Here is a 16507-nt window from a genome sequence, read left to right as displayed (position 1 = left end):
TCTGTCACCCAGGTTGGAGTGCAGTGGTATGATCTCGGCTCACTGCAACCTCTACCTCCAGGTTCAAATGATTCACATGACTTAGCCACCTCAGTAGCTGGGATTACAGGCACATGCCATCACGCACCCGGCTAATTTTTGTATTTTTAGTAGAGATGGGGTTTCACCATGTTGGCCAGGCTGCTCTCGAACTCCTGGCCTCATGTGATCTATCCGCCTCGGCCTCCCAGAGTGCTAGGATTATAGGCATGAGCAACTGCGCCTGGCCTCTCTCCCATCTTATACAAAAAGTAGGGACGGGCACACACAAAAAATACTGTTTGGTAGTGTGGTTTCCCTTAACAGTATATTTTGGAGATTATTCCACATCAGTATATAGAGACTGTTCTCATTGCTTTTTACAGCAACCTGTGCTGAATATATATACCATATTTATTCAACCATTTCCTTATTGATGGACATTAGGGTTATTTCCAATCTTGGTATTACAAATAGTGCTGCAGTGAATGGCTTTGTACATATGTCTTTTTGTATTCTTGCCAGTGTATCTTTGGGATAGATTCCTAGAAGTGGGATTGCTGGATCAAAAGGTAAATACATATGTAATTTTGTTAGATATTGCCAAGTTTTCTTCCACAGAGGTTGTGTCATTATGATTTACCTGTTTAACTACAGCCTCACCATAGAGGCTTGTCACACTTTGGAATCCTTTTCAATCTGATATCTCTGTCGTTTTAATTTGCATTTCTCTTAAAATAAAATTTGCACGTTTTCATATATTTAAGGATTATGCATTTCTTTAATAAACTATCATATATCTTGCTCATTATCTCATCACATTGTTAGTCTTGTTTCTTCTTAGCATTGTGTAAGAGATTTTAGTTGAGTGATTCATCATTTTAATTGTTATTTATTTTTTATTTTTAAATTAACATGCTATTTAAGGGCCTAGAGTCCTTGCTAAGGACCACGAATGCCCAGCCTTATTTTGTTTTAGTAATGTAAATTGACTTTCTACTGGCCTATACTTTCAAGATGCCCTCAAAGCAATCTTTATTATTGGCTTTTTATTTCTAATGAAAACATTTCAAATATATTAAAACTATGGAAAAGACTATAACAAACAGCCATGTGCCTAGTATAAATATTTAATAAATGATAATGTTCAATATTGGTTTTTAATTTTTTATTGTGGTAAAATGTCCATAATGTAAAGTTTACCATTTTCACTTTTTTTAAAGAGATGGGGTCTTGCAACATTGCCCAGGCTGGAGTGCAGTGGCTATTCACAGGCACAATCATGTACACTATGGTCTTGAACTCCTGGGGTCAAGCAGTTCTGTTGCTTCAGTCTGGGACTACAGGCCGTTTTATTTTAAGTGTGTAGTTTATTGGCATTGAGTACATTCACATTGTTGTGCAATCATCACTGCCATCCATCTCCTTTTCTTTCCAGATGGAAAGGCGTATCCATTCAACAGTAACTCCCCATTCCCCAGTTTCCCTAGCCCCTAGAACCCACCATTTAATTTTCTGTTTCTATGAATTTGACTACTGTAGGTATCCATTTGTCCTTTTGTGATGGGCTTATTTCTCTTAGTATAATGTCTTCAGTGTTTATCAATGTTGTAGTATGTGTCAGAACTTTATTTTTGGAAGCATGGGGTCTCTTAACAGCCCAGGCTGGAGTGTAGTGATGTGATCACTGCTCACTGCAGCCCCAACCTCCCAAGTGATCTTTCCACCTCAGCCTCTCAAGTAGCTGGGACTACAGCCACTCACCACCATGCTCAGCTAACTTTTAAAAATATTTTTGTAGACACGAGATTTCCGTCTGTTGCTCAGGCTGGTCTCAAAGTCCTGGGCTTAAGCTATCCTCTGCCTTGGCTTCCCAAAGTGTTGGGATTGCAGGCATGAGCCACCGCACTGGGCCAGAATTTCCTTTTTTTTTTTTAAATATAAAGCTAAATGATATTTCATTGTGTGTATATATCACATTCATTTTGTTATCCATTCATCTGTTGATGGACACTTGGGTCGCCTCTACCTTTTGGTTATTGTGAATATTGCTGCTATAAACGTTTGTGTACAAATACATGTTTGAGTCCCTCTTTTTAATTCTTTTTGGGTATATACACAGACATGCATAGACAGATAGATAGATAGAAGATAGATAGATAGATAGATCGATAGATAGATCGATCGATCATATGATAATTTAAAAAATATTTTGAGGAAGTACTATACAGTTTTCTACAGTGGCTGTACCATTTACATTCCCACCAGAAATATACAAGCATTCTTAATTCTCCATATCCTCACCAACACTTGTTATTTTTTGCCTTTTTGTTTATAGTTATTCTAATATGTGTGAAGTGGCATTTCATTGTAGTTCCGATTTGCATTTCCCTAATGATTAGTAATGTTGAACATCTTTTCATGCATTTTCATTTTTTTTTTATTTTTTTTTTTTTGAGACGGAGTCTGGCTGTGTCTCCCAGGCTGGAGTGCAGTGGCGCAATCTGCAAGCTCACTGCAAGCTCCGCCTCCCGGGTTCACGGCGTTCTCCCGCCTCAGCCTCCCAAGTAGCTGGGACTACAGGCGCCCGCTACCACGCCCGGCTAGTTTTTTGTATTTTTAGTAGAGACGGGGTTTCACCATGTTAGCCAGGATAGTCTCGATCTTCTGACCTTGTGATCCACCCGCCTCAGCCTCCCAAAGTGCTGGGATTACAGGCTTGAGCCACCGCGCCCGGCCCATTTTCATTTTTTAAAAGAAGTAGAACATAATACAGTTTAAACGTCTTTTGTACTTCTCTTCTAATCTGTTTCCTTCTCTTTATGCCCAAAGGTAACTTTGTTGAAGTTGATACGTATTCTTTTCATCCTTGTCTTTACACTCTTATATTAATATGCATGTATTCATAAACATTACACTACAAAGTTTTGTTTTGAAATCTAAGTTGTATCTAGCTGTGCTTTTCATTCTGCACTTGCCTTTTCTGCTTGATGTGTGTTTTTGAGACTTATCTCTGTCAACACTAGCATTCATTTCAACTGCTGTATAGTAGTATTCCATTGAAGGATCGCCATAACTTATCTATTCTACTTACTGCTTCCAGTTTGTTGATAATACAAATGCTGCTGTGATGAACATCCTTATATTTACCTCCTTGTGGTCATGTGGAGTATGGTTTCCCCTAGGGTGTACTCATTCAGCAGTTTATTGGAATTTTCTATATAACAAGCATTGTTCTGGGCAGAGGAATACGTCAATCAACAACAACCACCACCAAAAAAAAAGAAAAAGGAGAAAAAAACAAAAACAACCATCTCTGCTCTTAGGGAGTTTATGTGAAGTGAGATTATTGGATTATAGAGTACTTGAGTCTTTGCTCACTTAACAAGAGTATTTTAAGAATCTAGGTGACAAATTCCTGACTTTATGGAGTTTATGATCTAACAGGTATATTGTCAATAGGAATGAATGCCATGAAGAAAAGGGAAACAGAGCCGAAAGATGGATACTGTTGCCTTTCTGAAGGGGAACATTTGAGTAGAGACTTGAATGAAAGGGAGCATGAAGGACACTGGGAGATGATTCTTTGAGCTGAGGAATAACAAATGTAGAGACTTTGTGGAAAGACTATGATTAAAGAATGGCAAGAACCTCATTGTCACCCAAGTGTTGTGAGCGTGGAGAGTCTGGCTGGGGATAAAGTGGTAGGGTGGGCAGCCAGGGATCAGGTCATGTACAGCCTTTTTAGTGTCCCACAGATTTTAGATTTTAAGTGCAGTTGAAAGGTGGAAGATAATGTGGCTAGGCCTTGGACTAGAGATAGCCAGTAGATATGGTGGGAAGTGATTCGATTTGAGATATGTTTTTTGTTTGTTTTTAATTTCCGGGATACATGTGCAGGATGTGCACGTTTGTTACATGGGTAAACATGTGCCATGGTGATTTGCTGCACCTATCAACTCATCACCTAGGTATTAAGCCCAATATACATTAACTATTTTTCCTGATGCTCTCCCTCCCCCTGTCCCCCTTGACAGGCCCCAATGTGTATTTCCCCCCCACCCCCACCGATGTGTCCATATGTTCACATTGTTCAGCTCCCACTTATACGTGAGAACATGTAGGGTTTGCTTTTCTGTTCCTGCGTTAGTTTGCTGAAGATAATGGCTTCTAGCTCCATCCATGTCCCTGCAAAGGACATACTCTCGTTCATTTTTATGGCTGCATGGTATTCCATGGTGTATATGTACCAGGTTTTCTTTATCCAGTCTATTATTGATGGGCATTTGGGTTGATTCCATGTGTTTGCTATTGAGAATAGTGCTACATGAACATACGTGTGCATGTATCTTTATAATAGAATGATTTATATTCCTTTGGGTAGATACCCAGTAATGGAATTGCTGAGTCAAATGGTATTTCTGGTTCCAGGTCTTTGAGGAATTGTCACACTGTCTTCCACAATGGTTGAACTAATTTACATTCCCACCAACAGTGTAAAAGTATTCCTATTTGTCTGCAGCCTCAACAGCATCTGTTGTTTCTTGACTTTTTAATTTAATTTTTTTGAGACAGAGTCTCACTCTGTCACCCAGGCTGGAGTGCAGTGGTATGATGTCTGCTCACTGTCACCTCCGCCTCTCAGCTTCAAGCGATTCTCCTGCCTCAGCCTCCTGAGTAGATTTGATTACAGGCGCATGCCACCACACCTGGCTGATTTTTGTATTTTTAGTAGAGATGGGGTTTCACCATGTTGGCCAGGCTGGTCTTGAATTCCTGACCTCAAGTGATCCTCCTGCTGCGGCCTCCCAAAGTGCTGGGATTACAGGCATGAGCCACCCTGCCCAGCCTATTTCTTGACTTTTTAATACTCATTGTTCTGACTGACAATAGATGGTATCTCATTGTGGTTTTGATTTGCATTTCTCTAATCATCAGTGAGGTTGAGCTTTTTTTTATGTTTGTTGGCCGCATGAATGTCTTCTTTTGTAAAGTGTCTATTCATGTCCTTTGTCCACTTTTTAATGGGGTTGTTGGTTTTTTTCTTGTAAATTTGTTTAAGTTCCTTGTAGATTCTGGATATTAGACCTTTGTCAGATGGAGAGAGTACAAAAATGTTCTCCCATTTTATAGATTGTCTGTTTGCTCTGGTGATCGTTTCTTGTGCTATGTAGAGAAGCTCTTTAGTTTAATTAGATCCTGTTTGTCAATTTTTGCTTTTGTTGCGATTGCTGTTGTCATGAAATCTTTGCCCATGCCTATGCCCTGAATGTTAGTGAGTAGATTTTCTTCTAGGGTTTGTATAGTTTTGGGTTTTACATTTAAGTCTTTAATGCATCTTGAGTTAATTTTTGTATAAGGTGTAAGGAAGGAATCCAGTTTCAATTTTCTGCTTATGACTTAGTCATTTCTCCTAGCACCATTTAATAAATAGGGAATCCTTTCCTCAGTGCTCATTTTTGTCAGGTTTGTTGAAAATCAGATGGTTGTAGATGTGCAGTCTTATTTCTGAGTTCTCTATTCTGTTCCATTGGTCTAGGTGTCTGCTTTTATACCAATACCATGCTGTTTTGATTACTGTAGACTTGTAGTATAGTTTGAAGTCAGGTAGGGTTATGCCTCCACATTTGTTCTTTTTGCTTAGGATTATCTTGGGCTATACTGGCTTTTTTTGGTTTCCTGTGAAATGTAAAAGTTTGTTTCTAATTCTGTGAAGAATGTCTGTGGTAGTTTAATGCGAATAGTATTGAATCTATAAATTACTTTGGGTAGTATGACCATTTTCATGATATTTTGATTCTTCCTGTCTGTGAGCATGGAATGTTTTTCCATTTGTTTGTGTCCTCTCTGATTTCCTTGAGCAGTGGTTTGTAGTTCTCCTTGAAGGGGTCCTTCACTTCCCTTGTTAACTGTATTCTTAGGTATTTTATTCTCTGTAGCAATTGTGAATGGAAGTTCATTCATGATTTGGCTTTCTGCTTGTCCGTTGTTGGTGTATAGGAATGCTTGTGAGTTTTGCACATTGATTTTGTATTGTGAGATTTTGCGGAAGTTGCTTCTCAGCTTATGAAGCTTTTGGGCTGAAACAGTGGGGTTTTCTAGATATAGGATCATGTCATCTGCAAACAGAGACAGTTTGACTTCCTCTCTTCCTATTTGAATACCCTTTCTCACTTTCTCTTGCCTGATTGCCCTGGCCAGAACTTCCAATACTATGTTTAATAGGAGTGGTGAAAGAGGGCATCCTTGTCTTGTGCTAGTTTTCAAGGGGAATGCCTCCAGCTTTTGCCCATTCAGTATGATATTTGCCCATTCAGTATGATATTGGCTGTGAGTTTGTCATAAATGGCTGTTATTATTTTGAGATATGTTCCATCAATACCTAGTTTATTGAGAGTTTTTATTTTATTTTATTTTATTTATTTATTTTTTGAGATGGAATCTCGCTCTGTTGCCCAGGCTGGAGTGCAGTGGCGCAATCTCAGCTCACTGCAACCTCTCCCTCCTGGGTTCAAGCAGTTCTCCTGACTCAGCCTCCTGAGTAGCTGGGATGACAGGCATGTGCCACCATGCCTGGCTAATTTTTGTATTTTTAGTAGAGATGGGGTTTCACCATGTTGGCCAGGCTGGTCTCGAACTCTTGACCTCAAGTGATCTGCCCACCTCAGCCTCCCAAAGTGCTGGGATTATGGGTATTTTATTAATTTTTTCAAAAAACCAGCGTCTATATTTGTTTATTTTTTTGAAGGGTTTTTCGTGTCTCTATCCCCTTCAGTTCTGTTCTGATCTTGGTTATTTCTTGTCTCCTGCTAGCTTTGGGGTTTGTTTGCTCTTGGTTCTCTAGTTGATTTAGTTGTGACGTTAGGAGATCTTTCTTGCTTTTGGATATATTTTGAAGATAGTACCTACAGAATTCTTCTACGGATTGTTTATAAGGTATGGAGAAAAAAGAAGCGAGGCAAGGATAATGACACTTTTTTTTGATTAAGCTAAAATATTTACTAGGAGTATCTTTCACTCAGAGAGTGCTAAGAAAGGATCAAGTTGAAAAAAGTTTGAAATGCTTATTAAGTATCTTCAATGTTTGACATTAGAATACTAAATTTCAGTCCAAAGTGATAGTAATGGTTTATACTCCCACCAGTTTTATATGATCCATTTGGGTGAAATCTAGATTTGGGTGCCTCTTCAGCAAGATATAGCAGATTTGGGTGCCTCTTCAGCAAGAGATAGCATGTCAAACTGCTGTTCTGTGAAGATTCGTTGACAATCAGTGCACTAAGGGCACCTATCATTTAAAAAACCAAAACAAAACAAAAAAACCCCACTTAATTATTTTGTGCAAAATCAGTCGTGAAGTAAATTCTGTAAAGTTAGGTTTATTAGGTTTATGTTTTTATACCTTGAGTTTTCTTTAATTGGGATTCACCTGTTTTTGTTTTATTTTTAATTCTAGATGCCGGCTCTGGTATGGAAGAGATAGAATTAAGCTGGGAAGATTATCTAGAAGAAACAGGGTCCACAGCAGTTCCCTATGGGTCTTTTAAACATGTAAGCAATAACTATATTTGCCTTATTGGTGTTATATCCCTTTATTTCGAATCTCTGTATTATCATTAGAGAATTTAAAGTTATTTTAATTTGTGGTACTTGAAAGAATTTAAGAGCTTTTTCTTTCCTCCTGCCCTCCTGCCACGCTTAGTAAGAACACTTGCCATATTCTTTTTTTTTTTTTTTTGAGACGGAGTCTCGCTCTGTGCCCCAGGCTGGAGTGCAGTGGCATGATCTCGGCTCACTGCAAGCTCCGCCTCCCAGGTTCACGCCATTCTCCTGCCTCAGCCTCCTGAGTAGCTGCGACTACAGACACCTGCCACCATGCCCGGCTAATTTTTTTGTATTTTTAGTAGAGACGGGGTTTCACCATTGACAGGATGATCTCGATCTCCTGACCTCGTGATCCGCCTGCCTTGGCCTCCCAAAGTGCTGGGATTACAGGCATGAGCCACCACACCCGGTCACACTTGCCATATTCTAAAATCCTTTTTGGTTTTGTATATTTTCTGCCACTCAATGCATGACTTATCTTTTTGACCATTTATGAACATTCCTTTATTTTTGTCAAAAAACCTTGTCATAAATTGAAAAAAATTATTGCACTTTGTTGCATTTACTTTGTTGCATTCATTGAAAGTAATTTCAGTAGCATAATTTGCTGTCACTCTTACTGAGCAGAACAAAAGTATGACATACATACTTACATGTTGTATTAGTGACCTGTGCAGTTTGGTTTTATGCCCTAACAACCCAGTTTAATGCTTTGTCAATGACAACATAATTGCCCTGTGTAATGACTTTAGAATATAAGAAAGTACCCCAAATTTTGTTCATAGTTTATATCTAGACCTAGGTTTTTTTTCTGGTGGGGGGCAGTCAGTGTCTCAGTCCGTCGCCCATCACAGCTCACTGTAGCCTCAATCCCCTGGGCTCAGGTGATCCTCCCACCTCAGCCTCTTAAGTAACTGGAACTACAGGTGTGCACCACCACAGCCAGCTAATTTTTAGTCGAGATAGTGTTTCACCATGTTGGCCAGTCTCAAACTCCTGGGCTCAAGCAATTTGGCCTCCCAAAGTGCTGGGATTACAGGCGTGAGTCACTCTGTCCATCCTAGACCTAGTTTTTAACCTGTTTACTCTAACTCCCTCTTAAAACACACAGAATAATTAATTCTAAAACTACTTATTTCATATTTGTCATAGTCTGTTTGGGCTGCCATAGCAAAATGTCATAGACTAGGTGGCTTAAACAACTGACATTTATCTTCTCACAGTTGTGGAGACTGAAAGCCTAGGTGTGTAGCTGCTTTCTGGTGAGGGCCCTCTTTCTGGCTTGCAGATAGTTGCCACCTTGCTGTGTCCTCACATGGTAGAAACAGAAAGAGCTCTCTGGTGTCTCTTCTTAAAGGACACCAATTCTGTTAGATCAGGGCTCCATCCTTCTGACCTCTAAATGTTTGTGCCTTTCCAAAATTTATATGTTGAAACCTAATTCCAACTGCAGTGGTATGAAGAGATGGGGCCTTGGGGAGGTGATTAGGCCATAAAGGCTTTTTCTCATAAATGGGATTGCGCCGTTATGAGAGAAGGCACCATCTTTGAAGCAGAAAGCGAGCCCTCACCAGATCCTGAATCCACTGGAGCCTTGATTTTAGAGTTTCCAGGCTCCAGAATTGTGAGCAGTAAATTTCTGTTGTTTATACATTTTCCAGTCTAAGATATTTTGGTATAGCAACCCTAAATGGACTAAGACAACCTTCATAAATGGCCTATATCTAAACAGTCATACTGGAGGTTAGGGTTTGAACATATAAATTTTGGGGTGAACCATTTAGCCCATAGCAATGTTCCATGGGGCATAGTTCTTTTTTTCTAGGATTTGTGAAGACACTGACGCACAGTCAGTGTTGTCTGTGATTTTGTGAGGTTTGACCATATTCTTTTAGCTGTTGTCTTTATATGCTAAAGAGTCCCGCCATTCTCCTGCCTCAGCCTCCCGAGTAGCTGGGACTACAGGCGCCTGCCATCATGCCTGGCTGATTTTTTGTATTTTTAGTAGAGATGGGTTTCGCCATATTAGCCGGGATGGTCTCTATCTCCTGACCTTGTGATCCGCTTGCCTCGGCCTCCCAAAGTGCTGGGATTACAGGCGTGAGCCACCATGCCCAGGGAGTCCTACTATTTTTAGTTTTCCATATGTAAAAACCCAGTCATGTTAGCTGCCCTTTTTGATTATTCTTTGTTTATTTATATCGCTCTTAAAGTGGTGAGAATTACATATTTCAGATAAGGATTTTATTTCATATTGAATTGATTAATCATTTTTTTTTTCCCCCCCGAGACGGAGTCTTGCTCTGTCGCCCAGGCTGGGGTGCAGTGGCCGGATCTCAGCTCACTGCAAGCTCTGCCTCCCGGGTTTACGCCATTCTCCTGCCTCAGCCTCCTGAGTAGCTGGGACTACAGACGCCCGCCACCTCACCCGGCTAGTTTTTTGTATTTTTTAGTAGAGATGGGGTTTCACCGTGTTAGCCAGGAGGTTAATCTTTTGTAATTGTTTTCAGTATTCTTTTTTAACATGGAAAGCCTGTTTAGTGGTTATATAATACCTTCAAATTCTTGTTTTTGATGTTGTTATTATTCTGATACGTGCGTACCCAAGCTTATTTATTTGTACTGATATTCAAATGGAGATAAAATTTTCTTACAAAGATTCTGGTTCTAAAAAAGTCATGTTAAAGAAACAGATTTCACCTCTTCCTCTTTGAATGACAAAGCCACCAGGAGAGTGGAAAACAAATGCAAAACTTCTTTATTGTCAAATGTAGGAAATATTAGTAAATCTGAATCGTAATCTGTGGTGAAGGGCTGCCAAATACAGTGAAAATCACGCGTGAGTGTGGGAAGATTCTGAGATGGGATGCTTGTGGCTAGCAGATCATAGGCAAAGCTGGTAGAACTCAGATCTCCAAATCAAAGGAGATGGATGTGCAGGCCTATGGCAAGAGTTTTACAGGATCCAGTTTGGAACACAGGAAGGAGGAATTGGAGATCAATCAGATTTGCAGGGAGAAAGCGTCTCAAAGAGTGAAAAAGCCTTGTTCATGTGCATTCTGGTGGAAGGAAGGGCACCCGCTGTGGGAAAGGCACTAAGTGTTACCTGCATGCTCTAGGACAAAAACTTTAAACTGTTAGGGAAGGATTACAAACTCTTAATAATCCTGCGACAAAGATACAGACCTATTATACCCGCAAAATAGAATAGAAGGGAAAATAAGCCCTCTGTACCTTGGGAGAGGGATAGGAATACATACTGTAGCATTATGGATTCCCTGCAGTTGAGGTTGAGGGACAGGTAGGATCACTGAGAAGTTCTCACCCTCTAGACCCAGGGGCAAAGAGCCTCCAAGACTGTGGCTGAATCTCAGGGAGTACTCTCCCCTACCTGTTCCTCACCACCAAGTTAGAGTGTTGAAAAATGCGGTCTGTTGTATGGGAGAGGCAAGAGCATGGAAAGAGATGGTCTCTGAGGTGCAGTCACCAACAAAAGACCTAAATCTGAGGGTGGAACAGCAGACATTGAGATAAAAAGAAAAACCCTTTGGCAAATGAGCTATACCCTAAATCCTAGATAATACTAGAGGAATTTGGAGCCTGTGGTGTACTTGTGAATGCACCATAGCAACAATAAAACACAAATCCAGCTTCACTTCCGACTAGATTAACTTAACTTTCTCTCTCAAACTAAAGGCCTAAGAAAGGAAGAAACATGCCCATTTCCAGGCATAAATACTATTTGCCTCAGTCTTGACTGTTCTATACATAATGTCTGACTTCCAACCAAATGTTATGGGGCACATAAAGAAACAAGAGACAAACAGCAAAGTGTCAAAAGACAAAGCAATCAACAGAACTAGACTCATATGACCTAGATGTTGGAATTTTAAAACTGTGATTAACATGTTAAAAGCTCTAGCAGAATAGGTGGAGAACGTGCATGAACAGAAAAGGAATTCCTGCAGACGTGGAAGGTATTAGAAAAAATGAAATAGAAATAATAGAAATGAAAAATGTGATAACAAAGTTGAATGCCTTTGGTAGGCTCACCAGTAGATTAACTGAGGAAAAGATCCGTGAACTTGAAGACAGATCATTAGAAATAGCCCAGATTGAAATACAAAGAGAAAAAAAGAGTGGGAATTTAAAAGAGACCACAGCAACCAACAGTGTGAGATAATATCAAAAAGTGTAATATATTTGTAATTGGAATCTCAGAAGGAAAAAGAGCGAGGAAAAGATATTTGATGAGATGGACAATTTTCCAAAGAAAAGAAAGATACTATACCACAGATCCAAGAAACTCAGAGAATGCAAACAGAATAATTACTAAACAAATAAAACCTGCCCAGACACATCACATTCAGACTGCTGAGAACCAAAGAGAAAGAGGAAAATTCTTTTCAGACACTATGCAACCCAGATAGTTGGGTAAGATTTTTAAGATGTTGAAAAAAAACTTAACCCGAAATTCTATATCTAGCAAAAATTTCATCCAAGAGTGAAGGAGAAATAAAGACTTTTTAAAGGAAAACAGAAAGTAAGGGAATTTATTACCAGGAGACCTGCACTACAAAAAACAGTAAGGAAACTTCTTAAGACAGAAGGAATTTGATATAAGACAGAAACTTGGATCTACACAAAGAATTATGGGAGTGGTATAAATGTAGATAGATACAAAGTTCATTTTTTCTTAATTTCAGTATCTCTAAAAGATAACTTTGAAGCAAAACTAGTAGAAATTTACTGTGTGTGTATAGCATATGTAACTGTAATAACACAAATGATGGAAAAGAGAATTGGGAGTATACCATTCTAAGATCTTTATATAACATGTGAAGTGGTAAAATGTCATTTGTAAGTAGACTGTAATTAAAGATGCATATTGAAAACCTTTCGGCAACCACTACATTAAAAAAAAATTGTAATATATACATAAAATTTGCCATTTTAATACTTTTTAAAAATTATTTATTTATTTTTATAGACAGGATCTTATAAAAGTAAGACCCTGCCCAGGCTGGCATGTAGTGGTGCAATCATAGCTTATTGTAACCTTGAACCCCTAGGCTCAAGCAATCCTCCCACCCCAGCATCCTGAGCAGATAGGACTACAGGCATGCACCACCATGCCTGGCTAATTTTTTTTTTTTTTTTTTTTTTTGTAGAGACAGGGTCTCACTGTGCTGCCCAGGCTGGTCTCAAACCCTTGGGCTCAAGCAGTCCTCCTGCATTGACCTCCCAAAGTTCTGAGATTACAAGTGTGAGCAACTATACCTGACCTCATATTAATAATTTTAAGTGCATAGTTCAGTGACATTAATTACATTTCCAATGTTGTACATCCATCAACAGAACTTTTTTTTCTCATCTCAAGTAGAAACTGTATACACTAAATACTTTCTATTCTGTCCTTCCCTGACACCCTGGTAACCTCTCTTCTTTCTGTGTACCTCACATAAGAATTGTGTAATATTTGTCCTTTTTTGTCTGTCTTGTTTAACTTAACACTGTGCTCTTAACATGTTTTCTATTTTCTTTTTAGTGGTTGCCCTTGAGTTTGCAGTGTACATTTACAACTAATCCAAGTCCTCTTTCAAGTAACACTATACCACTTCACAGGTAGTGCAAGTAGCTTATACCAAAGTATTACCAATTCCTCCCTCATGTCTCTTATAACATTGCTGTCATTCATTAATTTATAAGCTATAATATTCATAAGCTATGATCACCAAATACTTTGTTGCTATTATTATTTTGAACAAGCAATTATCTGATAGTTCAATTCAGAATAAGAAAAATTAGACTGGGCACAGTGGCTCATGCCTGTAATCCCAGCACTTTGGGAGGCCATGGTGGGAAGATTGTTGGAGCCCAGGAGTTCGACACCAGGCTGATCAATGTAGTGAGACCCTGTCTCTACAAAAAATTTAAAAATTACCTGGGCGTGGTGGCATGTACTACAAGTCCTAGCTACTAGAGAGGCTGAAGTGGGAGGATCGCTTGACTCCTGGAGGCTGAGGTTGCAGTGAGCTATGATTGTGCCACTGCACTCCATCCTGGCGACAGTAGATTCAGTCTCAAAAAAAAAAAAAGTAAAAAGAAAAATTAAAGATTCTATTTTACCTTCTTTTATTTCTTTTCTGATGTGCTTCCTTTTTTTATGTAGATCTGAGTTTCTGACTGATATAATTTTCCTTCTTTGTAAAGAATTGGGCCAGGTGCGGTGGCTCATGCCTGTAATGCCAGCACTCTGGGAGGCTGTGGTGGGCGGATCACCTGAGGTCAGAAGTTCGAGACCAGCCTGGCCAACATGATGAAACTCCTTCTCTACTAAAACTACAAAAATTAGCCAGCCATGGTGGCAAGCACCTGTAATCCCAGCTACTCGGGAGACTGAGGCAGGAGAATCGCTTGAACCCAGGAGGCGGAGGTTGCAGTGAGCCAAAATTGTGCCATTGCACTCCAGCCTGGGCAACAAGAGCAAAATGCCATCTCAAAAAAAAAAAAATAATAATAATAATTTCTTTTAATATTTCTTGTAAGGCAGGTCTACTAGTGACAGAATCCCTTAATTTTTGTTTGCCTGAGAAAATCTTTAGTACTTTTTAAGGATAATTTTGCTTGATACACAGTTCTAAATTAGTGGCTGTTTGCTTTAAATGCCTTAAGTATTTCACTCCTCTCTGTCCTTGCCTGCATATGGTTTCTGAGGAAGAAAAAAAAAAAAAAGAGTGTTAGAGAAGGAATGTGTGTGGTTTTTTTTGTTTTGAAGAAGGAATTTTAAAATGCAAAAGAAAACCTTTGATTTTTTTTTTCTTCTTCTCCTTTTTGTTTTTAATTTTTTTTAGAGATAAGAGTCTTGCTCTGTTGCCCAGACTGGAGTGCAGTGGTGTGATCCTAGCTCACTGCAGCAGGCTCAAGCAATCCTTCTGCCTCAGCCTCCAGAGTAGCTGAGACTACAGATGCCCACCACCATGCTTAACTAACTTAAAAATATATATATTTTTTGGTAGAGATGGGTCTTACTACGTTGCCCAGGCTGGTCTTGAACTCCTGGCCTCAAGTGAACCTCCTGCCTTGGCCTCCCAAAATGTTGGGATTATGGCATGAGCCACCATGCCTGTCCCAATATTTCTTATTCTTTATTGAGGGAACATGTAACAGTTTATTCAAAATAATGATAGAAGCCAGGCACGGTGGCTCATGGCTGTAATCCCAGCATTTTGGGGGGCCATGGCGGGAGGATCACCTGAGGTCAGGAGTTCAAGACCAGCCTGGCTAACATGGTGAAACCTCGTCTCTACAAAAATACAAAAATTAGACAAGGATGATGGTGAGTGCCTGTAATTCCAGCTGCTTGGGAGGCTGAGGCAGGAGAATTGCTTGAACCTGGGAGGCGGAGGTTGCAGTGAGCTGAGATTGCACCATTGCACTCCAGCTTGGGTGATAGAGCGAGACTGCATCTCAAAAAACAAACAAAAAAAGTAATGACAGCAACAATTTATTTGATTATGTATGCTTATGTATAAATATGTGCTAAGGCATGCTTATCTATATAAATGGTAGCAATGATACAGGGGAAGAAATGGCAGAATTAGAATTGTTATTATAAGGGTTTTTTCAGATCACCAAGTGGATTTGCATTAGTTTAAATGTATATTGTAAGCTCTAGGGCAACTACTAAAAACAGTTAGAAAAATATAATATGCTAAGAAGGCAAAGCAGAATATTATAAAATGCTTATTTAAAACCACAGAAGGCAGATAAAGAGTGGAAGACAAAATAGAAACAAAGAACAAGGCAACAAATAGAAAACACTAACATATGTGGTAGATATTAATCCAACTATATCAGTAATCGCTTTGAACGTCAGTGGTCTAAATGCACTGTTAAAAAGACGGAGATTATCAGAGTGGATCAAAAAATATGCCCCAACTATATGTTGTTTATAATAAAAGCACTTTAAATATAAAGAGACATATAGGTTACAAGTAAATGGATGGAGAAAGATACACCGTGCTAACACTAACAAAAAAAAAAAAGAGTAGGCCGGGTGCGGTGGCTCACACCTGTAATCCCAGCACTTTGGGAGGCTGAGGCGGGTGAATCACGAGGTCAGGAGATCGAGATCATCCTGGCTAACACAGTGAAACCCCGTCTCTACTAGTAATACAAAAAAATTAGCCAGGCGTGGTGGCGGGCGCCTGTAGTCCCAGCTACTCAGGAGGCTGAGACAGGACAACATCATGAACCCAGGAGGCCGAGCTTGCAGTGAGCCGAGATCACGCCACTGCACTCCAGCCTGGGCAACAGAGCGAGACTCTGTCTCAAAAACAAACAAAAAAAAGAGTAGGTAGCTATATTAATGTCAGACAGAGCTGACTTCAAAGCAAGGAAAGTTATCAGGGATAAAGAAAAACGTTATGCCTATAATCCCAGCACTTTGGGAGGCCAAGGTGGGTGGATCATCTGAGGTTGAGAGTTCGAGACCAGCCTGACCAACATGGAGAAACCCCGTCTCTACTGAAAATACAAAATTAGCTGGGTGTGGTGGCTCATGCCTGTAATCCCAGCTACTCAGGAAGGCTGAGGCAGGAGAATTGCTTGAATCCGGGAGGTGGAGGTTGCGGTGAGCCGAGATCTCGCCACTGCACTCCAGCCTGGGCAACAAGAGCGAAATTCGGTCTCAAAAAAAAAAAAGGACATTACATAATAATAAAGGGGTCAGTTCTTCAAGAAGACATAATAGTCCTTAAAATGTATGCACCTAACAACAGAATGTAAAAATACATGAATAAAAAACCCAGTAGAACTGCGAGGAGAAACAAATGGATTCAACATTATTAGTCGGAAAATTCAACACTCTCCTATCAAAAAT

At 39.6% G+C, this 16507-nt stretch overlaps 1 protein-coding gene across 15 annotated transcripts in view; it reads left to right on the top strand.

The window, feature by feature from the left end:
- The window catches only part of SFMBT1 (Scm like with four mbt domains 1), a 150833-nt gene that overhangs the window by 91167 nt on the left and 43159 nt on the right, over positions 1 to 16507 (top strand). For 12 of the 15 annotated variants that reach the window (XM_015130702.3, XM_077993131.1, XM_077993127.1 and 9 more), the window contains one exon: positions 7475 to 7569. The exons of the other annotated variants lie outside the window; for them this stretch is intronic. In XM_015130702.3, the coding sequence (XP_014986188.2) occupies positions 7475 to 7569 (95 nt within the window). The remainder of the gene's footprint in view (positions 1 to 7474; positions 7570 to 16507) is intronic. 15 annotated transcript variants of the gene reach the window in all.

This window comes from Macaca mulatta, chromosome 2 (assembly GCF_049350105.2).
Source record: "Macaca mulatta isolate MMU2019108-1 chromosome 2, T2T-MMU8v2.0, whole genome shotgun sequence".
In the NCBI taxonomy this organism is placed as follows: Eukaryota; Metazoa; Chordata; class Mammalia; order Primates; family Cercopithecidae; genus Macaca; species Macaca mulatta.
This window is presented reverse-complemented; position numbering and strand designations above follow the sequence as displayed.